General features: G+C 44.0%; 1 protein-coding gene across 4 annotated transcripts; it reads left to right on the top strand.

The window, feature by feature from the left end:
- The first annotated feature begins 14,088 nt into the window (after positions 1 to 14,088).
- LOC115320100 lies at positions 14,089 to 23,993 on the top strand. 4 transcript variants are annotated; one of them, XM_040213390.3, is made up of 6 exons: positions 14,089 to 14,213; positions 17,731 to 17,784; positions 17,892 to 17,933; positions 18,005 to 18,058; positions 18,173 to 18,226; positions 23,333 to 23,993. In XM_040213390.3, the coding sequence occupies exons 2-6, from the start codon at positions 17,737 to 17,739 to the stop codon at positions 23,972 to 23,974; spliced, it is 840 nt and encodes a 279-aa protein (XP_040069324.1). In that variant the 5' UTR covers positions 14,089 to 14,213; positions 17,731 to 17,736; the 3' UTR covers positions 23,975 to 23,993. The 4 variants fall into 4 exon arrangements, with proteins under 4 accessions (XP_040069324.1, XP_040069325.1, XP_029836072.2 ...); XM_040213391.2 differs by lacking the exon at positions 14,089 to 14,213 and having other exon boundaries at positions 17,495 to 17,784; positions 18,173 to 18,230; XM_029980212.3 differs by lacking the exons at positions 14,089 to 14,213; positions 18,173 to 18,226 and having other exon boundaries at positions 17,495 to 17,784.
- Positions 23,994 to 25,370: the final 1,377 nt, after the last annotated feature.

Below are 25,370 nucleotides of genomic sequence, written 5' to 3'. Positions count from 1 at the left end.
ATCACGTAAGTAGGTGCGTTGCGAAAACTATGCCCAGAAAATTCTTTCGGCTACTACCGTTCACTCCCTGATAAAAAAAAGCGAGCCCATAGTCCCGGCTTTCTAAATCAAGTGGTACTTTCTTCGAGGAATCACGAGAGCGTAAAATTATATATATAAAGCCACGTCTCGTTTGAGTCTTTTCACATAGAAAAGTTGCCGAATTTCAAACGTCCTTGGTATGACCTTCCGCTATTTCTTGGGGCCTTCTTTTTTGCATTAACGAGGTTTCAGAGACTATAAAGAGTATCTGAATTCGGTTTCATAGCGATGGGCTAGGCTTCATTTTATTTAAAGAATAGCAATTTTCCCATTGAAATTTTTGGAATGTACAAGTGCCTACTGATAGATCGCGCAACTAGGTTCCTGGGCTACATTGCTTGAGATTATGTACGACACTGGAAATTTACCCAAACGCCGAATCTGAGGAAAAAGTAAACCCCAAAAAACCAGCCTCAATTTTTTTAAACGCGAGATTATTGAATTTCGGATATAACGAACATACTTTAGATACCCGTTGACTTCGTTATAACAGAGTTTGACTATCAGTTATGAGAAAATTCAATAATACAAATTAATCTTGAATTCCTCCAAGCAGCACGTATATTATTGTCGCTTTGTTGCATAAAAACGCAAAAGGGAAACGCGCAGATGGTGTGCACCAGAGCCAAGAACAAGCAGGTCAAAGAATTTCATAAGCAAACTGAAAGGGAAAATCCAATAGCTTACTGCAGCTTCAGTTTCTTCTCTACTACTGAATTTCCATATTTAAAATAGAGGAAAAATTCTAAACCGAGCAGCGCCTAAAAACTGACTGACTAGGCCAACCTCAAGTCCCCGATGAGCAGAAAAGCTAAAGGGAAACTGAAGCGGTTTTGTATTTGTGCAAAAACGCCTAAATCTTTTTCATTTGGCCTCCAGGATCACGAATATCGACATTATTATTTTTTTTTTTTTCAATTTGGTGCACGGAGGCTGCAGAAATTTTTATTCTCAAAGTACCGCTGAAGCCCCTCCTTCCCGGGGCGTGACGTAATACTAGGAGTTTTCGGAATCCCTGCTCTCGCGCACCTTCAGGGCCAGTCAAAGCTATGCACGAGCACTCTTGCTATTTTCAGAAAGGTCAGAAAGAGACGTCACGACTGGCGTAAGTGCGGGAAAACATATCTGGCAAGCTAGCAATTGCACGCGCTGCCCACACGAGCAACACGCGCTTGGCGCCCCAAAGATCCTAGTATGACGTCACGACTGGTCAGATGTTTTCCGTGTTTTATCATGTTTATCTACATCTTCGATGAAAACGAACATGATATTCAGATGATATTCAGATTCACGGGATAAAAATACGCCAGAACTCACCTCCAACCCGTTTTTTTCTTCCAAGAACTGTTTCAGCTTTTCTTTAAGTAACCAGCGAACAGTTGAAGTTGTGTAATAATGAAATGCTTAATTAAACATACTGTACAACACATTTCTAACGGAGGTCCATATTGGCATATGGCCAATGTATGTAATGATTAAACGAAGCAATAAAAGCAACAGTGCTCGAAACAAAGAACCTGCTACCTAATATACAAAAAGAAGCAAGTGCACATGTCCATAGAATCAACTACCGTCAAGTTTTACAGATCGTGCAAAGTACGCATCAAAAGCCTATTCCCCCAGAAGAGCCCTTATTGGTCAAAATATGCCAGCGTTTACACGGATATAAAGGAAAACAAAAACCCGCTACCCCTTTCTTTCAGGGCTTGCAATTCTACATGACCCTGTGCCTCCATTTTTTTTTTCTGGACCCTCTCCAACAAAAGAGGAAAACAAACAGCTTTGGTATGCATTGTGCAACTGCTGAGTAACTTGAAAATGCTTTCTGGATGTTGTTCGGCTTTCCTTTTCCCATTAAAAAATCCTGTGAAGTATTTTATATTCTTGTCTTGAAGATTTATAGGTATCCCAGGGTTCCCCATCTTCTACATTTATTTGTAAGAAAAATTGGAGGGTGCCAAACTGTTTTTGCATATAAAATTAAGCTATTCGGATAAATCCAAATCCATAATATATTTAGCGGCATTTTTCTTTTTAACTTTCTATCCATTATCCATTATATCCATGCCTTTGTTTCACCAAATTTCTGGCGAGACCAGAAATCTGGTGAAATATATTTCTGGAACTCGCTGTTCGTTCGATATCTGAAACTTTTCAGGGAGTTTCTTCGGTATTTTGTTATAAATTTTATCTAAACATTTCACTTCAACATACCCAAAATACTGAAATTATCACATGAACCGTTAATTTCAAAAGCCAGGCAAGCTAAGAAACGCATGTACGAGACTGAATCTTAGCATAGCTGGAAACAAAATCCACAACCCATAATAAACATTCAAGCTCGAAAGCTTTCTCGTAGCTCGAGAACACCTACCTTCATCGGTGAATCCGTCAAGTCAATGAGCCTCTCACCGCTGTCAGTACTGGAGTTCAAGGCACTGCAAGTTGTATGCAGCAGCAAAGAAATGGTAGTACAAAACAAATACGGATCAGTAGGAAAAACCTCCAAGTTCCATCAAGCTGAACAATGGAAAAACAAACAAAAAGATACAAGTGACGCTAAAAAAAAAAAAAAGGACAGACGAAGTATCCCATAAAAACAGCGATGCTACGGTGCCTATATCGCATCTTGACTGCTGTGTAAAGCGTCCTATAGCGCCCACCCATCGAAAGTGGTCCCGCATCGCCAACAAGTTACACCACAGGAGCAGGCATGTCACGCCGTTGGACACCAATCCTGACGATTGCTCGTTGAAGCTCTGGCAAAAAGTATCCGAGAACGGAAGTGTTGCTGTCATTGAGGCGACGCAACTCATGACTGCCGACATTTCTAAACGTCGAACCCAGACAGTTACAGCAGACCAAGCGTCAACCGCAACCAGCTTCACTGCTTTGCCACCAGTAAGATCTCAGCAAGCAACAGTATGACACTGATGACGTTATCAGGCAGAAATCTATTAACATTTGAGGATGCAATAAGCACATCAGTTTTTCCAGGCACCATACCAATGGTACGGTGTGAGCCGTGTGCCACCGAGATATAAACTATAGTCTGTTGCAACTCAAGGTAGGGCGAGGGAAAGGAAGGCCGGGGAGAAGGAAGCTGACGGAACGCTGGAGAGGAAGCAGACGAAACTCTCCAACGTTTCGTCTGCTTCCTCCTCCCCGGCCTTCCTTTCCCTCGCCCTACCGTCTTGAGTTCCAACAGACTCTAGGAAGTGCCAGCAATTAAAAATTCCTTTGCAGTTGCATTGCCTCCCTTAGCAACAAAACTTTGCAAATTTAAAAATGTCGAAATGCACCGAGTCGTCTTATGGACCCCCATAAGTAGGAAATAACTCCCTATGAAAGCTGAGAAAACTGACACTGTTTGAAGAACGCAGACTGCATAAACAGTTGAACCAATCTAGTTTCTCGGTGTACGGAAGTGCACGCCAAAGATACGACAATCCTTTATTGTGGAACTGACATAGGCTCGGAATAATATAATAGTACTAATAATTTCGAGTACTGTACAGATGGGGCGTGTAATCACTTTGTTTATTTGCTGTTCAAAGCAGTTAACGCTGAGCATCTCGTGCTCTAGAAGGCTAACGCAATCGAGACAACCAGCCTAGCAGCCCACTCCCTACACTTGTTCAGTAAGCACTATACAAACTTATTAGCTAGTTTTAGATACCTTTGCCATGAGGCTTTCAAAACTATTCATAGAGTGAACCCTCTAATGTTTGACAAGTTAAGACACCACCTCAAGTTGGACAAGCTGGATCAGCACCAACACAGCATATCTGCCACTTGAAACCTCCCGGACGTGTACGACTGAGACGAATGTCGTAAGCGCGAAAAGTGAAGAGGCCTCACTGCATTAGGAAAGTCACAGCTCCTTCTGTCCCAAACGAGGAAGGGATATTACAGGGGCAGATTTCAGAAAGCAGCAAACAATAACGTACGATGGCTGTTGCTCCTCGGGCTGTTGCTCCTCTATAGGGTGCACTGCAAGTAAGTTAAATGTTAAAAAAGTAGTGAGTAGAAATGCCGAAAGAGTTGCAAGAAAGCACATACGAGCCTATCAGATCTCACAGCTGCTTTTGCCTGTTACAATATGTATGTACCCTGCACATTCGACAGACCGTTAACCGTGATGATTTTAGATAAGACCATGGTTCAACACTCTAGGCAAATTGAATCAACCAAGCACGCATCTATCTTAATTTAACAAAGAAAGCTTGAAATTCTGGCCCGTGCCAGAATCGTTTTAAAGTAGAAAAGTTCATGATCTAACCCACTCAACTTCGAAACAACTTTATTCACATTTTAAGGGCTTGGATAAGAAGGGGAATGTCCCTCAAACAATTTCCTGAGCGCCTTGCATAATGCCAATTCCATCTAAAACCATCCAAGTAAATTTAGTCGAGCTGTTGGATATGTTCAATATTTTCAATAGGCCATAGCGCTACGTTGTCATTTTGAATCGCCATTTATCTCATTACAATCCTTCATTTCATTGCCAAGAAAAAGCAAACCCGCCTGCATACGGAAGAGAAAACTAGCATAACAAAGAAAAACCATCATGTATGTAGAAGGCGGTTCTAACATTTAGTGGCCAATCATGAATATGGACTAAATTAAAACAGAAGTGAAAACCCAATAGACTAGTTTTAAATGCCTCCATGCCATACTGGACACGCTACGTACTGGGAACCAATTAGACAAAGAGCGGAACGGCATGGTTTCAGTCGACGCATAAAAAAAAAAAAAGACGTGGAGAGACTATATCGGGAGCATGGAGCCACATAAAGCACCTACCTCCGCTTTTTGCCACCTTTTGGCATCTGGACAAGCTGGACGACCAGCCCGCACCACAGTGTTTCTATCGGCGCATGTCTGCTCAATTGTCGTACAAGAACGTTTTTGTGGACACTTCCTACTCTTTAGCAGAGTCGGATATCGGTATCACGACACTGCGTATATCCATATTTGCCTCACCCTAGTGAAATATCTTATTTGTGTAAGATTTTGTTTTGGTCCAATAAGCGCATATGATCAAATAAGAAGCTTGCCTTTTTACACTGGTTTTGCTGGTGAGCAAGGTTACATGTAGGGTTCCATGTTTTCGATATTTATTTTTCTTCGAATTGGGGGGCTATTCATCGGTGTTTACTTCTCTCCCTTTGAATCGATGTTTTTCTGTGTCTAATGTTAATGTCGGAGAGAAACGGTAGTTTATCGGGCTTGCGTTGTACAGCAACTGTAATTTATGGAGAAAATATTTATACTTATAAGTACTTTCTCCAGTAATACTAGTAAAGATACAAAAATGAAACGGGGCAAGGAATGTGGTTTTGATAGAAAGGAACAACCCCAGGGACAGTTCAGTGCTGCTGTGTACACAGGACCACAAAACAAAAGCATGGTAGACATTTTTTGCCCATAAAGCTAACTTTTTTTTTTTTTTAAGGACACATTTGTTTTTGGGTTTTTTGGTTTTCACAGGTTCAGAGAAAACCGCCTCGGGGGTTAATTTTCGGGTGTTTATCGGTATATACCGAAAATACAGAACCCTAGTTATACGTTTCTGCGTCCATTGACGAAAGGTCCTATGCGAGGAAAAACAAAACATCGTTGAGAAGCTGAAAGTGACAACTTTGCCTTCTTTCCGTGCTGTATCACAGTGCTGCACGAAAGTAGGTACTCGCTGGCATTTTGCTCATTCAAATTTGCTTATTACGCCAGACTTATCATGCAGTAAAACGGGAACATCTAAAACAAACCATTTGTCAGAAAGCAGGGATCAAGCATTAGCATGGGGGGCCTCGCCCGGTGTTCACCCGTTCGTACTGGCATAAACCCCTAGACTGTGCACCAAATAAACTAAAACCCAAAGTATTAGTAGTTTTTCTGGGGGCTAATATATATACAAGAATTGGTATATATTATGTTTTCCTCACTGCATGAATTTGGAGCAAGAATTTCAGAGCCGCCGTTTCAACACTGAACTATACCTGTCGTAAAGGCTTGCCCAGAAGGCTTAGAGATGGAAGGAACCGCTGACATTTGCCACAGTCTTCGTCACAGTTAATCTCAGCGTGTGTAAATAATTACCACTCAGTAGAAAATTTGGTTAGATGACAGTTAACATGAGGAGCACTTGGCAGCTCATTCTGTGTAGCAGGCAATTGTTTGGTGCTTTATAGTTTTATGCGCCAGCAACAGGCACAGCTGTGAGTACAGCATGGGCGAAGCTCGCATGTAGATCAATATTTAGTCAAAACAACCTGACTGCTGGAAAACCACATTTATTAGGCTTGAACTAACCACACTTCAGTTGTCAGGCGCTAGTCTAGTACTGGATTAGATTAATAATATTGGGCTCAAAGATACTCTTGTGGAAAAACTAAAGTATTTTAATCTGCACAGAAACTGACATGTGGAAACCAGGAAAAAAAAAAAGGTTACAGAACCTTTTTTTCCGTAATGCTCGTAAACACTTAGAGTACATCAGATTTGTGGAAGTCGCATAATACAAATGCAAGCTGTAGATTCGGTCGCGACCTGATGCCCTGAATGAGTTCAAGGTAGCCAATCGAAAGCAAAACTCACTGGCTAAGTGGTTACCAGAACGCATTGCGCTGGGCCGTCTGTCCAGGGCACTTCAATCATGCTAAAAATATCTATTGCTAAGACTCACAACAAACACATCAAGAGCTTAGGATAAAAAAATAATGATCTACAATCTAGAACAAAGTACGCAAGTTTTTAAGAAAGTAATTTTATAATTCTAACACCCTTGTTAGTGTTAGACTGGTGGCAACTGATAAAACCTCTTTGCGCTACGGATGTCTACCAACTGTGCTAACCCCTGGTTAGCTTAGTTGGTAGAGCGCTCCACCTGTAATGGAGAGGTCCCGGGTTCGATACCCGGACCAGGCGGATTTTTTCGGTCGCGCACCAGTCACCTAGCTGTGTTTGGAGATTTGTCCTTTGTCCCTCTTGTTCCCCTTCTCCAGTGATTATTTTCGTCAAATACATTTAGCCCGACCCTGATCCAACAAATAAAAAAAAAGACAGTTTTATTTTTTGCGCCTCCGAACTGCACCGGCCAGCGTACCTCAAAGCAGCGACTGACAGCCACTTACCAGAACTCTGGTAGACTGGACGAAGCTCCGATAGCAGCGGATCAAACTTGAGCAAGGTGGACCTGCGTCCAAGATGAGTCTTTTGCAGGCGCCCACTGCTCGCCACCTTCGGCAGGAAATCGAGGTCCGACGGGTCCTTTAAGCTGGCCGCAAAGGAAAGGGACTCCTCTTTGGAGATCTGGGCCACTTCAGGACCAGCCTCAAAGTCCTGGGGCTCGTTTGCGGCCGTGCAAACGTCAGTCCCTTCCACCGCATCGGGCAGGACGTCCCCCTCTGGCTGCTTCTTTACACAAACACGGGATCGCTCCTGGAAGAGGAGCGTACCGGTCAGAGAAATAAAATGGCGATATTGTAGTGCCGCATAAAGACCTCGTCTTCCTTACGATATGCAAGGACAACAAACTGGACCCGAGTTTTGAGCCTACTCTAAGTTAGTGTGGAGTATTTAGCGTTTTCTCCCGTCATACTCTGCTCCAGAAAGGAGTCACGTACATGCTCAGCAATATTATTGAAGTGACACGCAGTAAAATGTATGAGGGACCCGTTCTGCTCAATGCAGTATCTTCCGTTCTAATTGCAAGAAATAGCTCCCCGGGATAAGGGACAGGACAAAACTGTGTCTAAAACCTGAAAAACAACGCAATTTTCAATTCCAACATGCAGGTCTGTCAAGAGTGATTTTTGCTTAACACTCACCTTTTAAAACCTTTAACAGCTTGTACAATGTACCCTTAAAAAAATAAACTGCACACCAAAAAGAAACCATTGAGCAAAACCTGAACTCAATTATCCTAACATTATGAATGCAAAACCTAAAATAAATTGAGCCTTACTACACTGCATTTCATAGCCGACGCAGCAAAATCGTGGTAGAAAGATGTTACTCTTACCCCAAAACAAGTTCAAAGCTTTACACACCCACTGCAATTTAGAGGATTTCACAAAATAGATTCATCTTCCGTTCACCTTATTTTCAAATTGTGATTGTTGGTGCAACACAGAGGTACCGCATTTTCAGTAATCAAAATCCCAAAACAATCGGAGAAAGGACGAATACCACGTCCAAACACAAGATCAAATATTAATGGACTACTCAGAGGAAAGGTTTTCACGCGTCTAGATTTTGGGCCTGTATGGACAACAAAACGCAAAGAGCAGGGCTTGTACTTCCTTTTGACAGATACAGCTGCCTTAAAACTTCGCTTATTTTTAAAAGACCACAAAATGAATCAAATGTGTCAATGGGCAATATTGGGAAAGTCAAAGAAAAGGCCGAGAGGCTTGCAACAAACCACTCACCGAAAATTGAAGAGGAGAGCAGTGAGAAGAGGCAGGCATGATCAGAACACGGAATAGAAGGGAGTAGCACATATGACGGCAAAAAAACACAAGATGCACTAGCTCGGCGACTGAACACCCACGATCACTGCGGAAATCTTCAAAACCTATAGAAACGTCACACAGTCGTGAGAATTGCAGAAGGGCACACAGGATAGCACTCATTCCTGCAGTGTTTTCACTGCCTTTACGAGCACTCGAAAAGAGAGGACGACGTCGCAGCCCTGAACAAAACACAGCTACATAGTGTTTAGGAGCATGCCGCGAACCGTTGCTGCTGCTTGGGGGCCAGCGGTTCACACTGACAGATGGGTATGAACAAGTTGGCTTACCTCGGCATCCATAGTTCCGCCAACGTTGAGTGCATCAAAATACAGCGTCTGCTCCAGCTCCCCCGGCGTCGTCTGCTCCAGCTCCCCCGGCGTGGTTTCCGCCGCTGTCTTAAAGGTGTAGTCTAGCTCGCTCGGCCTGTCGAAGGTGACGTCAGTGTCACATGCGGGGAGGTTACCTCCCGCAGAGTCCATTCAAAAGCAGCGCGATGCCGCACGCAGGTTTCGAGATCGCTCTAACCGGACGCGTGTAGCCCGAAACAACCCATTCTCGTTTTAAGCTGTGACAGTACAATCCATGACCAAAATGCTCTTTGCATTTGATCTCATCCCGTTACCCATTCCCAAAACGCCCTGTACATTTCAACTGTTTACAGCGGTAGCTGTTGTGCCCCTTCCCGGCAAAAAATGTTCATGTACTAAAGCAGAAACCCCTACAGCAGAGGGTCGAGGTACAACTCTCCCTCTCGTTCCTCACACACGACAAAGCTCTCTCGCACCCCTCGCCCTTCACCCCTGTAGGCCGCCGCTGTTTTCAAAAACCCATGTGATCACGGGAAGAGTGCTCTTAGCCTCCCCATCGTTCCTGCTACATTCAAGCATCCAGGCACCCTCCGGCAACACCACCTAGAGTCAAGGCCGGAGCGCTCCTCCCTTGACGTCATCGCAATGAGGCGTTTGAGTCGGGCCACGTGCCTCGCGATAGCGACGATATGAAGGCCTCGAGCGTGTATATATCGCCGTAAAAACAAGTTCTTGTTGATACAAACAGGTTTTATTATCTATAAAGTAGTTTAGAAAAAACAGATGGTCTAGTAAACAAATATTGTTGCACGGGAAGCGATCGGGCGCCGCGGAACAGCTCCAACATGTAAGAAATTTCAAGTGGATTTGTTTACATGCAATCTGAGCTGGAGCATCGGGAACCAGCATATGAAACTCGTAGGTCTGACGCATGGATAGTACCGCACTACAGAACAACTTACTGCAGTCCGATGTTAATCTGCAGTCGGCAGCAAACGTTTGAGGGGCGCGGGGGCGCCAGCCGAAATGACTCGTCGCGCCTTCTGACGGCGGGTGGCCGCTCTCCAGGTTCACACTCCGAGGATACACTTCCTTTCGTGCTCGCATTGATGTCTTATTTGATTCTGTCCAACGCGCACTAGATAACCAGGACCGGCGCAAGGTGTCGCTTTGTCAGCTGTCATGCCGTGCCTCAACCACCGCGATGAGTGACGGAGTTCGCGCGCTACAGGTAACATTTTGTGGCACCTTGGGACAGTTCGTCATCTCGTACACGTCGGACGAAAGTGAGCTAAAAAAGAAAAAAAGAGGGCTCCCAGCACTGAAGGAAGCGCATGCGCAAAGCATGCGCTTCCTTCTGACGGCGTGTTGCCGCTCTCAAAACGGTTTTGAGAGCGGCAACACGCCGTCAGAAGGCGCAGCCAGTCTTTTCGGCTGGCGATCCCGTGCCCCGCAAACCTTTGCTGCGGACTGTAGCCTTCCCCAACTTTTAAATTGTTCTTGTGCGCCTAGCATTGCCATTTCGAATGAATCTGCTAAAAACATACGGTCATTAAATGTTTGGGAGTCGCCATCTATGCTCTAAATGTATAATCACTGAACTAGTTGTATGATTTTAGTCCATTTATATTTCGTTGTGTTTTACGTTATTTTGTGTTTTACACTTTGCTTTAGAAACAAATATTGTGTCCGTGGTTTCTGAGTGAGAGAGAGACTCGTCAAACAACGAGGAGTTGATTTTATATTCGTCTCCTCTCTCCAATGCGAAGATAAAACGCGCTCAATAAAAGTAAATTAAATCTAGTAGCGTAGACGAATGGGCTTGTTGGTAGTTCCTGTCAAAGGAGTCATGAAATGATATGGAGTAGAATGTTCTGGACTTTGAAGAGGCCTACTGGATCTTATCCGGCCCAAGTATATTCGCACAGACCGCGACTCATTCAGAAGCTTCCTTGTCGCGATGAAATCGCAAAGATAAAAGGGGGAACTATTTCTCTCAGCCGAGCGCAGCTCATGGATTGGACACGAGAACTGCGTGAGCACTCGACTTCGGCTCGTACAATCAATGCCTCAGGGGACACTCGGGTAGTGGTTTGTGTCCAACCACTGCGGTGGTGAGAATAGCCGAACTCTAACAATGAGCTCAGCACGCGTTCTCTACCTTGCCGACCCCAGCGCGTTGCTATGATTAGCGTTGGCGGCATAGGATAGGCACCAGGCCACGTGACCACTTGTTCTGGCTCCGAGTTGAGGGGATGAAAGATGCTCACATTTCTCGAATTATTTTGGCGACTACTATTGCCTAGAAAGAAAAACTAAGGCAAGTTCATTCAGTTATTAACGTTAGGAAGTGACTCTAAGTAGTATTTAAGCGAAAGTATACAAATCGTTTCATGACCCCTTTACCGGTAACAACGCAGGGACGCGGACAGAGTATTAGACGGAAGACAAACACAGCGCTGACTTACAACGTGAGAGAGGTCTCTTCTTGGGAGTCCGGCTCCGGAGACCGCGGCGAATCCTGACCCTCCATGGTGAACGTTCGGTCCTTCCGGTGTCGTCCAAGTCCGTCCCCGGCGGCCAGACTCGCCGCAGTTCACCTTCGGATTCGGAAGAGTCAAAGCTTCGGTAGCCACTGCTCGACGGTTCAGATTGACGAACTCGACGTAACCAATAGCATGTCTTCCAGTAATCTGGGCCAAATTATCGGGGTGTCTGGTGGGTGGCAAGACGTTGCGCTAGTATATTTTTTTGTTTTTTTTTTTTGTTACGGAATTTCGCGGTCGGAACATAGAGTCGGAACAGATAAGGCTGGCTTTCCTATTTCTCTTTCGTAGTCCACTATTGTCAAGCGTACGCTCGATAACTGCCCAAAACGCACCGCGTTTTGGATGAGTCATCCTGTCATGAGCGGCGAATAAAACTTGATCATGCGAGCCCCGCCTTTTAGGAATAGCAGTACTTAGCGCGGATGATACAACTACACTGCATAGTGAAACAGCGCGTCTCTGTTTACTTTACTTCTACGTCGCCATGTTCTTCCTAAACATTGCACCGTCACGCTGGTCCGCGGGACGCGGCACGAAGGTGGGCGCTACGCTACGGTTCACCCTAGCGCCACTGTATATGGCTCCCGTAGGGAGCCAGAGTAGCGCCATTAATTGATGTCGATTAAAAGGTTAAAAAGCGCGAAGAAAACAGGACGATAAAAGACACACGTACGACACGAACAGTCGCCAACTTCCAAGTGATTTAATGAAACACGAAACATTGTCTAACTGTCGATCCCCATCACCTAAACAAATGCAAGTGATAGAGGTTTCTATCGCTCATTTCACACACTCCTCGAGAAACACAATTATTTTGTTTAGTAGATAAAGGGATGGCATGCTTACGCATCTGTTAGCCGCTTTGTGTATACAGAAAGCGCCGGTTAATTCCCTTTCCATCTTCTCATTACCTCTCTTAATAAACCTTGTGTTTTCACCAGTGTGTCGAACCGAAAAAAATACGGGTTCGGTTACGGTTCAGGTTCAGGCAAATTTATTTTGTTCCGGTTCAGTTCCGGTTCGATTAATTCGATCCGCGAACCGGTTCGCGAACCGGTTCGGAAATTATAAATGACAAATTGCAACATCAAAATAAATTACAAATAAAACATCTGAAATCAGCACATACGAAACGGGATACATCGTAGTGTAAGGTTCAGGGATTTCTACCAGGAATGGTTTCTTTATGTGCACTCAAAGGTTACCTCACCGACGTTTACGCGTTCGGACTTCATCTAATTGGGTCCGACGCAGTAGCTGTAAAATCCGCGACCTCCTTACAAACCCACTTACAAGTAGAACTCGCTAACTATCCTGTCACCTCGGCGTGTAAGCAATTGAAGGAACACTGGGAAGAAAATACAGCTTTCTTTATTTGAACTAGCCTTCGGTAACTCAAATTAGACCCTTAAAGAAGTTTTCATTAAACAAGATACGTAATATGAAATACACTTCACCGAACGCAACGCCAGAAGGACGTAATAGGATAAATATTAAAATAGAAGAGTTCGCTGTCTCACAAATATGTTAGCTTCTAAGTGCCTATACGCACTTAAAAAACAAATGGCATTGATAGCAGATTCATTGTCAACAGCGCGTGGCCGAACCTTTTCGACATGAGCCGGTAACCGTTATTTGTTTTCCGGTTCAGTTCCGGTTCGGGTTCATCGCGATTACAATATAACGGTTCGGGTTCGGGTTCAGTTCCGGAAAAAATACCGGTTCGGTTCCGGTTCGACACCCTGGTTTTAACAAAGGTTCACACCCACATCAGCCATGTCAACTATATTATTCCAAAACTAGCTCGCGTGGTAGGGATTGTGAATCGCTACGGTTACATAATGCCAACAAACGTGAAACTCTTGATTTATAACTCCTTGTTTTACTCCCACTTAGCCTACTGCTACCTCGTTTGGGGTACATCAACGTTAACTAATATTGAAAAACTATTCATACTACAAAAGAAACTACTCAGAGGTATGGTAATGTACCTTTTGATTTTCACACTGCTGAATTATTTAAAACCTACAGGATAATTTATGTTCACAAATTGTATTCATATCGACTTTGTACCAGTTTTAAGAGTGAAATAATGAAGGGCACATGTTTCTTACAAAATCTTGCATTGTTGGAGAAAAATTGACCAGTGTATTCTACTCGTCACGCGGAGAAGTGGAAGATGGTTACTCAGCGAACCAACTATGGCTCTCAGATGCTCCAATTTACTCTTCCAAATTTGTTAAATACTTTGTGCAGTAGTAATGTTTCTCTTGGAAACTTGACTTTCAAAGACTTGAATGGATATTTTTGTACATGATGCATTATTTTCATAAAACGTTGTTTGTTTTGTTTTCTTTTTCTGTTAACAATACCTTCAGCTGCTACTGAATGTGATTTTCATCTTTGTTTCTCGGTGCTTGCCGTTGACCACTGTAAGGGAACCGAGGACCAGTCAAGCTGCATATCGCAACTTTTTTTCTCGGGCTCCCCCATCAAGATTGATGGAAATAAAGATATTATTATTATTATTATTATTATCGTTTGCAGCGCTCCGCAACGGGCCCACCCGAATTATTGCAAAAGACGGCTGCGCTCAGGTTGTTCAAAGACGTGAACCTTGAAGGAGTAAGAAAGGCTGGTAACAAGGCAGAAAATCTCTTTTTTTAGGTTTTCTTTAGCGGAAAGTCTCATAAGCCTAGCTGTCCCTTACGAGTCATTGTCTCGGAAAAGAGTGCCTGGCAGGCCCAGGTTAGCAGGTACTTGCAGCGTCACTCAAGCGCATTATGGCGAATTCGCGTGGTTCTTTCTGCGCGCTCTTGAGCGCTCTTTCCAGAGCGCGTGAAATCGGCTATAAAGTGCTTGTGCATTCGACAGTGCGAGCATTACAACGGACCGGACGACATTCGTTTGTGACCGTAACAGGAAAAGCCGAAATGTGAAGTATTCCCAGTGCTTTCACGAGATTGTTCAACTCACGGCGATGAATCCGCTAAGCCTAACCGACGACGAAACAGCTCGCAGAGCTCGCCGCTGTTTTACCGGGTTTTGTGGTCGCTTCAAGAAATTTTTACGGTTTGGTAAAAGTGCGTTGAAAGGTTTGTGCTGTAAAATAAAGGGAGAGCAGAATATAATGCACTGTGATTTCTGTCACATTGCGATGCCTGCACGATATTTCGCCGTGAGAAAAATGCGGTTAATTAACCATTTTATATTTGCCTGCTCTGTCGTACGCATGACCGCTATCGCAGCGCGTTCACTGTCGAAAACGCGATGAGTTGACAACTGTTTCCAAGCGTTGGGCTTTCGTTCCGTTCTGCAAAAATCAATCCGCACACTGCTGTTTTCTTTTTTTTTACATGCCGATGCGTAAAACGATTTACGTCAAAACCGTTATTTCATCACGTTGCGAGCGTAAATTTTGCTCAATCGTCCACCGTACGCTGTAAGATCGTGTTGTTTTTAATGCATTACCAATGTCAAGAAATTTCAATTCCGTGACTGGTCTGAGAATGTCAGAGCGCTCTGAAGCCAGCAGTTGTGATCGGCTGAAAAAGATCCCGAGTAGCTCTGGCGGCGAGGAGGGGGCGCTCTGCTGAATCGAGGTCAGAGGAGACAGGCGACCACCCGAATTCACCATGATCATTGACGATCCTTTTCCAATTCGGAGCTCCAGAGAAGTAGTTCAAGTTTCGAAAACAGGATTGCAAAATGCGGCCACAGCCTTTTTTGTGGATGTAGATGAGTTGTTTTACTCGGTTCCACATAATGTACTTTACACCGCGGTTCGTAAGAGCATAACGCAGTCAGGTGAAGTGGGGTTCCAGAATTCTACGGGTGTCAACTGCGACCGCTTTATGGCGCTGCTAGAATATTACTTGCAGTCCAGGGCCGTTGTTTTTAATGAACAGTTCTACGTACAGAAGAATGGTATTTGTATTGGTTCCTCCATGGCACCCGTTTTGTGGGACATCTATCTTTCTGTAATGGACAAGCGCATATCGGGGCCTCTTGACGGGATAAATGTGGTCAAGATTTTCCGCTGTGTGGATCATTTTTTGGTTATTTTGGGTGAATGCAAAAGCAAATTGTATGGAACATGATGTGGTGAAAATTGTTAATCTGTTTAGATCACTGTCCGGTGAACCGAACGTCACTTGGGAAATGCCTCGTGATGGCAGTATTCAGTTTCTAGACTTGCAGCTCATTTTTACTAAGGATCATTTATGCTGGAGCTATAATCCATGAACTGAGAAAGGCCTCCTTTCTTTCAGCAGCGCCCACTCAAAGCTTGTAAAACGTGGGATTGCATCCACCTGCCTTCACATAGACATTACAAAAAGCTGCCGTCATAGACTGCCGGTCAGCTTTGATCACCAGGTTGCACGCTTGACGAGTACTGGTCAAATCTGTGTGAAAGGCTCCCACTGAAAATAAAACGAGAGGGCGGTGACAGATGTCGTGAAAAGGCAGACAAGATACCAGTGCAGGTGGTTCCATATTTGCACAAAGTGTCCCACAATAAAAAAAAAAAAAAGATGGCTGTTAGACAAAGGATTAATGTAATCTTCCCAGTCTCGTGCAAACCTTCAAAGATATGCTCCGCGATGTCAAAACGAAAGTTTGTAATGTGCTAAAAAAAAAAAATGTCACAAGAAACATCGAATGCGTGACTAAGGTGTTTCATGAGATTCCGTTTAGTTGCGGCCAAGTTTACATCGGTCAGACCGGCCGATGCTTTACTGAAAGAGCGCGCGAACACAAGCTAGCCGTACGTAATAATTCGGGTGGGCATCTTGCGGAGCCCTGCAAACGATGTGAGTGTGAACCTTTGTTAGAGCACACAAGGTGTATTAAGAGAGGGAATGAGAAGATGGAAAGGAAATTAATCGAAGCTTTCTGTATACCCAAAGCAGATGACAAATGCGTAAGCATGCCATCCCTTTATCTACTAAACAAACAAATCTTGTTTCTTGAGGGTTGTGTGTAATGAGCGATAGGAACTTTTATTAGTTGCACGTGTTTAGGCGATAGGGATCAACAGTTTGACGACGTTTCGTGTTTCATTAAATCAGTTGGAAGTTGGCGCCTGTCCGAGTCGTACGCGTGTCTTTATCGTCCTGTTTTGTTCGCGGCTTTTAACATTTTAATCAATATGTACAAACTAGCCACAACCAAAGTTTTATTGATGTCGAGTTTGACAATCCGCGCTCCCTATTGGCTCACGACGATCACGTGGGCGAAATTCTCCCGCTGTTTCGCAAAAGGTTCCAGTCTTCTCGGCGGGAGCATTGTTGTTGTATGGGCAGTCGTTGTTTTTGCAGCATTTTGAGCGGCTGAAAGGGATCCAGATGCCAGGGTGCTGCGCTTTCGCGTGCAGTAACCGGCATGAGGCTGGCAAACAGCTGTTTCGTATCCCGGAAGGCGAAAAAAAACCGCATACGACGACTTTTGTGGCTGTCGCGGATCAGCAGAAAGGGCTTCACTCCCACCTCTTGTACTGGGCTGTGCGAGTTATATTATTGCGATAATTCATGCAACAGTTTAAAGAACTGAATGAGCACAAACTGCGATGTTCGTAGAATCAATTTGCCGAAGACCAGTTTTTTGGACGCCGGAACGACGGCAAAATGCAAGCTAGCCCGAAATGCCGTGACTTCGGTCTTTGCCCACAAGCCGAAGAAGCCACCACGGAGAGCTCCTCTTTCACGAGGAACCGAGAAAAATGTATAGTGTGTGCGTAGTATTATTTAAAAACTACGCGTCAATGGAATGCTACTATACAGGCTTGCCACTAGATTGCCGTGAAATTCTCTCGCCTCATTACTGTGTCATGTTTCTTACTTGCACGTACAATGCCGCATCGCTTGTCGCGCATTGACTATACGCTGGTTTTATTCCGCATCAGGATCAGCGCGTCTTGGCTTGGAGCACATAGAACGAAAGTTCGCGCTGCAGAAGCGCGAAACGGGAAGAGGTGGTGATTGAGCACAGGGATCCTGTGCTCAATCACCACCTCTTCCCGTTTCGATTTGGATGAGCATCGTAATGGCACTATTTCGTGTATCACTACTGCGTGATGCACGTTACAGACCCCTGGTAGCAGTCGTCCTGCACTGGCTAAATTGCTCATCCAATGCGGAGACCCGTCACCTCATTTCAGTGACCGGCCAACTTTACGCTGTCTAAATACTAAATATGCACACACCTGAATTAGTATCTCCGACTTGAAATCGTAGAATTAATATTCCTAAAAATCTGTGTAATCTCATTTAGTTGCTCATGGAGGCGACTGTAAGTTCCCCGGTCAGCCCGCCAGTGGACTCCCAGGTAATTTATTAATTAATGCAATCTAAGCTCACTGAATGAGACACGGGATTCAGCGATAGATGTTGGTGGTTAATTAACTAGGGCACACATTACTTGTATCTTTTCAGGTACCTATGAAGCTGGTTCAAGAGATGTCGACAAGCGATAAGGTGATCCTCTTATATCTTTTTTTGAGTCCAGGCACTTGGCTTATTTGTTTTATGAGTGCATAATTTTCAAGTTCCCCTTGGATTTGTCGGAGGCCCGCAGTGCTCTCAGTGCTCCAAACAATCTGGTAAGTGATATACCTGGAACCTTCTGTTGTATATGTTTACTTGTATGCTGATGTGTTGCTAATCATAGGAGCGATACACCAAGTAATTATCTTTTTTTCTCTTCCCACAAATAGCTTCCCACAGACGTTTCCACAAACATCGAGCAAGACACTTGCGGCAACAGTGAGGCATGTATGATAACATTGAGCTCGTACACCTTTACTAAGGGCAGTGCGAAAGGAATCATTTTAACATACGCGTATGATCGCTTACTTACCGCTGTTATCCTTAAGCACAGCAGATTCTTCTGCATGTCAACTCCAGGTAGTCTTTTTGTATGTTCAATTGCGGAAACTAGGAGTCTGGACCTTGTCAAATATTTCAGATGTTTTAACCAGGAATTAAAGAAAAAGGTGCTGGATTTGCAACGCAAACTTAAGAATGCACAAAAGCAGGTGAGTATACTGAAGCAAGAAGTACAGACACAAAAGAATGACAGGAGACATCCCGCTGAGAACCAGGCAAGAATTATAAAATATTTGAAAAGAGTCTGTACTAACGGGCTCATATATTATCAGTTCAAAGCTTATACCCTGTCTTATTCAGCAGAATTTAAGATTAATTTCTATTAATTAATGCGCAAAGCCTGGTCATACCACAAAACAGATACCATAAGTGAGCATAGGCACTCTTATTATTTTCATTTTCGAGCAAAGTTTGCTCACACTTTGCTTTCACACCATTAAAAGCTGGTTCACACGCATGCGGCTTAGAAGCGGAGAGGCTAAGAACTGGTTTTTAAGCCTTTTGTGATGACCTATGACCGGCTCCGCAGCAGCGCAGTCAGTCATAAGCCGCAGCAAGAGGCTTAAAAAACCGGTCATGTCGGAGTCGGTCCTAGTGTGTGAACGGGTCAGTATGCTTTGAGTTGCCATTTTAGTCTTATCAGCGCAATATTGCCGCGCGCCAAGTAGGCAGCGCGGCCGTGGCCTAACGGTTATCGCGCCTGCCTCCCACGCGAAGAGCCACGTTTCGATTCCCGGGAGTTACGCGTCCTTTTGTTTATTCTTGCAGTTTAATGTTCTGGTGAATTCGAGAACTTTGTCGCCTGTTCGAGGTGCGAATATTCTAGTCGCCGAACCTTCCAGGTCGATCGTTCCAGAAGCCAACGCGTGTACATATGGGGCTCCGCGTGACGATCTGCAGTCAGTCTCGCCCCAGCGCTCGAACCTGCTTTTACGTCAACTTCGACGCCCGCGACGCTTTGTTCTCATCTTCTGTTTTTCCTTTTTGTTTTGGGCACAAGTTCGCCTGATTAAACGTTTAGTTTCTTCAGTTATTCTTTGCCTCATCATTTGTCATTCGTGACAATATGAGCTGTTGGCTGTTCACCTGGCATCTCAAATTACAACAGTTTTTTTTTTCTTTTAGCAGTTGTCAGGTTTCTTAAGAAAGGCTCATATGCGTATGAACTAAAAGCTATTTTGTTTTCGTTTTAATCCTGAGCTATGCGCTACCAAGGGCACGATTAGAGGTGTGCCATGGTCGGACAGCACAGTAAAAATGGCTCTCCAGCTTCGCTTCGCTTGTGGTAGCAGAGGCTACAGTTTTATGCGAGGGCATTTGGTGCCACTCCCTAGTTAAGCGAACTCTTCAACGAAGAATAGGAGACATCAAGCCATGCCAGGGGTGGTGAAAGGAGCAGGCAGGAGCGTTATATTTCCGCGGGCTCGAGCAAGAAACTGGTCTTCCTGAGTGTATATAACTCACGCGCGTCTTTTTCTCTATTTTTCTATCATTGAGACCGGAGGCGCCTAGCGGTGCGTCCAGTCCCTACACGGGTCTTTTAATCACAGCAGCAATCGATTTTTTACTCCTCATGCAATCATATTTGGTTTAGCTATTTCTCACTACATATTATTAATCTTAAAAACAAATAATTTCAACAAAGGTTTGGTAGATTAAGTTCCACGTCACTTCTGTAACCAAAAACAATCTATCTTTATGTATCCTTAAGTATCCTGATAGAGCTCCTGCCGTAATTGCCGAAAAAGGTAGAGACTATGCACACTGAAGAGCGACATGCAGCCCTCCTCATTCAAGAAATGCAGATAACAACAGGGATATTAAGGATATCTGCTCCTTAATTTTATATACTGGTTGTCCTTCTTTCCTGCTGTACATAGATTTCTTGTAATTAGTTGAAGAACTTCTGCTTGCCATGACCCTATGCGCCTTTGGTTCATTCTTCCATGTCTTTCGTTTTTGTGGGCTTGGATTATGATCAATCATCCAAGAAAGTGCTTGGGTACTCTACGATGAAACCTGGTCCTGGTACCACACAATCCGACCCGACCTATGCCTCACACTCCCTGGTGTCCATGCCTGGGGGGGGGGGGGGGGGGGGGGGATATGTCGTCAGGATGGAAACAAGTGTTTGGCTACCAATTCACATGTATGTACACCCTCCACATGGAAGGCAGTGCTTTGATTTCAGAGTACCATACAAACTACATACTATAACAATACAAACCACTCTGCTAGAGCAAACCCCCCCGGCCACCATGAGATGCACTAAGAGATAATCATAACGCTATGTATTTTAATTATCTGCAATATTTACCGATCGGGAAACTCCGAGCATTAATCCGATTGCACAAACCCGTACCTTGGTTTATAGGAGCCAGTGGAACGTTTCTACAGCCTTTTCAAAGAAATTTCAGTTTCAGTTTATTATTTCTTTAGCAACTCACCCGACTTCACAAAAAAAAAATATTCCCTTGAGTGAGCATGTTATTATGCTAGATGGATAGAGACAATCACCCGATTCTTTTACAAACTTATATTTGACTTCCCTCAATCTAACATACAGTCAGAACACCCTATGCTTAGGCTGTTTTATTGCTATAAATCCGTTTTCTTTCTAGAGTACCTCATTCAGGTGAAGAGCTTTGTGTATACTTTTTGTGTGGTAAAAATTACAAGCCTAATAGAGTAAGAAGTGCTAATTTTATGCTTGCAGGCAGTTCGTTTAATCTGCAGAAAGTGAAGAAATTTCGCTTCAAGATCATTCAGTAGTGCAAAGAAATCGACGTAGCCATCGATGCTGTCACTTCTGACAATGGGCCCGGGGAGCCAAGCCATCTGGCGACTTTGCGGCATTACAGCATCGCAGTTTGGCCCTACAGTGGTGTCGTGCAAGCATCAATGTACTGGGGAGATAAGCCGGCAACTTCACTTCCTCGTGGATGCCCCACACCTACTCACGAATATTCGTGGTCACCTCACCAGAAAACAAAAGTTCATCTCATGTCCAAGAAAAGTAAACCTGCCATCAAACCGAGTAATTTTTTCTGCTTGGAATCACCACTAAGTTGTATAACATAAAACAATGAAGATAATTTTTAATATATTAAAACACACACTCCTGGCTAGTGCAACTACACACTTATGAAACTTCACAATGGCAACTTGAATAAACCCGAATGTTTAATCGTTGTTTCAACATGTTCAAGTTGCTACCCGTCATTACTATTAGTAACATGATGCAACCGACAACTAGCAGTGATGGAAGTGTTGCGCCATTTACGCCATATTGCACCGTGAACGAAAGATCTACATCTTGGGCCAAAATGACATTTTCGCCCGAAATTGCGCCCCACTTGCGCAAAAATAAGCTCAAAGCAAAAAAAAAAAATAAAAAAAATTAATATTGGTTTATTTTAATATGCAAAGAAGTAGAGGGAAAGAAAAACGGTACAGAAATCAATTTCACGGCGTCTCTACTCACCATATAGTTTGTTTCATCTTAGGTCAGAGCACAGTCGAAGGCTCGAACGCATACAACCTCGAACACATATAGTAAAAGCACAAGTCACGGGACATTCACTGCACTTGATTGGTTTACCTGATGAAAGAGCACATACAGGGAGATGACGAATGCCATGATGTCGCACTTTAATGCTGTTCGACTGGTCTCATTGGCTCGTAGAGTCGGCTGTAGCGTCGACTTCAGGTGAGACGAAGTTTGGCACTGCTGGCGTCAACCTTCACATCTCAACAGCGTGCATGCGACGAGCTTCACCGCTTTGCACCGGAGTGCTAGAGGCAGCGGCTGACCTGGGGACCTAATCGACATTTGGCGAAAAAGTCGGCGAGAAATCTGGCGGCCGTGATTGGCCAACGCCGCACTTGACCTTGGCACCGGCCGTTGTCTCGCGGATTTTTTCACCAAATGTCCAGGTTATGGCCCCTGGGGGAGGGCTAGCGCGATAGGCACGGAATTTATGCTCAGGATTATTACAGGTCGATCTTCTTTCCAATTAATATATAACCAAACAAAAAAGTTGAGTCGAGAAAGAGAGAGAATAAAAAGACACGGTTCTATATTTGAATAAATACGGTAGTCCCTGTAGATGCCGTGCAGCTGTCGATCGAAAGAGCAGCGAACTTTGACTTAACTCTGGTTCCAACGCTGCTAAAGAGCAGTGCACCCTTTAAAACACAGGTGTAGGTTTTCCTAATCCTTGTAGGTGATTGTTTTTGGAGCTTATGATATTAGAGTCTCGAGTTTGGTAGGTTCATAAAACTTGGGGGACGGGTTTTTATCGATATACGTGTAGCGGATATGCTAGTTCTTCCTGGCATTTTACAGAAATTATTTTTACAGGAGAGAGAGAGAGAGAGAGAGAGATGGCGTTTAAGAAAGGGGAAATCGTCGGTCATTGTGCGCCCGTGCGGCGTTGTGCCGCCGTCAATATACTTACAGGATAAATAAACTACTGAGTGTAAACTAGGAAGGGGAAAGAGGCTTTATCCCAACTGAAGGGTTGCGCTATGGTTTATTTTTCGACCATTTTTATTACCAATTGTAAACAGAACCTACTCTGACCAGAGCGGTATTTCTAAAAAGAAGGCTCTGTGTTCCTTTTGCCTCCTATCTATTTTTGTCACAAAAAGTTATAAGTAATATGCTTCAGTACAAAGAGGAACTGTCAATCATTATCGTAGATGAACAAATTTAGATATGCAATCACTTTTTAATATTCAAGTGATGTCCTAAGAGATGTTCGCATCTGCTCCAAAAGCGTCAGCGGCTCCTCCAAACCAATACTTTGCATGCCTCAAAGCCTGCTAGAGAAGATGAAATGTTGAATCTTTGACACATCATTTTTGATTACTAAATGTTATGCTATCATCCACCCTATCCTGATATGATGTGCAGGCGGGCTTTAAGAGATCATTAAAATTAAATGGTATGCGCAGCTAATCTATAGAATTTTACATATTTACAGGTTCCACTGGAGCATGTGCAGAAGCTCGAGTCGATCAACTCTCAGCACGACCTCAAACTGGCTCCACACATCAAGGAGAAGCACCTGAATTCATTGTATTTTGACAAGATGGATGTGGGATCTGCTTATACTTTCTTGAACCATGCAGTTGGTGCCGCCATTAAGTATCTTGTACAAGAAGGAATAATAGGCGAGGAAACTTTAACAAGAGCCTGGTTCCTGGAGCTAGTTTTCAAATGGTTTTCGCTGATGACCTCGCGCACCATAAAACTGGCAGTGAGTGAGCTCAATCCTAAAAAGCACGAAGAAGCGGTCACTCTCCTCGAAAAAGTTGGGTACATCTTTTCGAGGCTGTCGTTTTACAAAGCAAGGATAGAGGGAGTGCTTCAAACCGTGTCAGGCTGGCATGATAGTCACAGCGAAGTCTGCCCTCAAGCTTCAACAGCTCTAAATCTAAGAAAAGGAATGAAAGTTTATTTTCATGATTCGTACGACACAGGACGGTCGGGAAAATCTCTTCAACTTAATTCGCAAAAAAAAAAAAAAAGAAAAGAAACTGTCTCGAGCCCTGGACTTCAAAATCTCCCTTCGACTAATAACATTCAGCCAGTTCGTTGTTCCATGCAAGTCTGGAAGCTATGATGAAGACCCCACAGAACATCTCAGCTACATGACAATAAAGCCACCACAGCAGAAGAGCGCAATCGATGAAGATTCCGAGCTTCCTGACTGTCTCTTAAATTCAATCTCTGAGGAAAAAGCGTCCCTGAACTAAGAGCTGCAGGGCAGGGATGAGCAGTATTTCAAATACAAGTATTTGAAATACGTATTTCAAATACTTTGTGTATTTTGCATGTGTATTTAATTACAAATTGGGTAATGTATTTGACGTAAGTATTTAAATACTAAAACGTGGGTATTTCAAAAACAATTGTAATTAAATACAATTTTGTGGGCGAAAATACATCCCTCAAATTTATTGTCACTGTCCAGAGCAGGAAGAAAACTACGTCCTGCACCGAATGCAGTGTCTCTCAATCAAGCACAAGCGTTTGGTGACTTTGCGATTACGGTGCTAGTCCAGGGCAAGAATAGTGACGAAATCGACGTTCACAGGCAGACTGGCTAAATAAGTGCCTGTGACAACTTGCGATGCTTTCCAGCCTGATTTCCCTCCATATTTTTGCCTGGAACATTCTAAATGCGCGGGTCGTCCAAATTTTTGTAACTGGTGCGAGTTGCAACAATAAAAAAATTCTCTAGCTAGCGCTGCGCGTCTTGGTCGTCTCGGTTCTTTGTTGGTCTATGCCAAAATGTAATCGACAAAAGAAGCTGCTTGAAGCTCTGTACTTTTTTCACCTATTACGTCCAAGCTGCTTAAATTTTTTTTGTAATTATATTTCTATTACGTTACTAGAGCCTCGCACACTAACTCCCGAGTGTGCAATGCAAAATTATAATGAGATACCCAGAAACCCGTTGCAGGTGCCCTGAAGTCGATGACGCAGATTTTGAGGAATGTATTTGGAAAAGTATTCGGAGGAGACCAAATACTGTATTAAAGGGGTAGTGAAACGAAATTTTAGCGCCGATCTTGTTGCATAAATATGGGCTAGGGACAGGCACCACCTCGGAAATATAAATATTGCGCTGTAAAACACAGGAGAACTAATTTTAAACATAATTAAACGATTTCAAATTCTCATCTGGTGGATGGGGGGAAGTTCTCGTGACATCACTTGTGCCAAAATAGCAGCGCCGTTCTGCGGCAATACGGCGTGCCGGCAGAATTCGCCTAGGCCTGAACGCGTTCGCAAAGCCTTGGCGGAGAAAGCCAAAGCGTAGTTGGCCACAGTGAGCTCGTTCTCGTTGCGGCTCTTTGCACGACACGGCCCGAGCATGTTTCTGGCACGGCCGGTATTAGTTGCTGCGAGTCGCGAGCTGCAAGCCGACGTTAAAAAGGATATGTTTGAACTACGAGAGTGTCAGCAAGAGCCACGCAAATGCCAAATACCTGTTCACACTCGGAGCGGACACG

The sequence above is a fragment of the Ixodes scapularis genome, unplaced genomic scaffold (genome assembly GCF_016920785.2).
Source record: "Ixodes scapularis isolate PalLabHiFi unplaced genomic scaffold, ASM1692078v2 PGA_scaffold13__105_contigs__length_92229423, whole genome shotgun sequence".
In the NCBI taxonomy this organism is placed as follows: domain Eukaryota; kingdom Metazoa; phylum Arthropoda; class Arachnida; order Ixodida; family Ixodidae; genus Ixodes; species Ixodes scapularis.
This window is presented reverse-complemented; position numbering and strand designations above follow the sequence as displayed.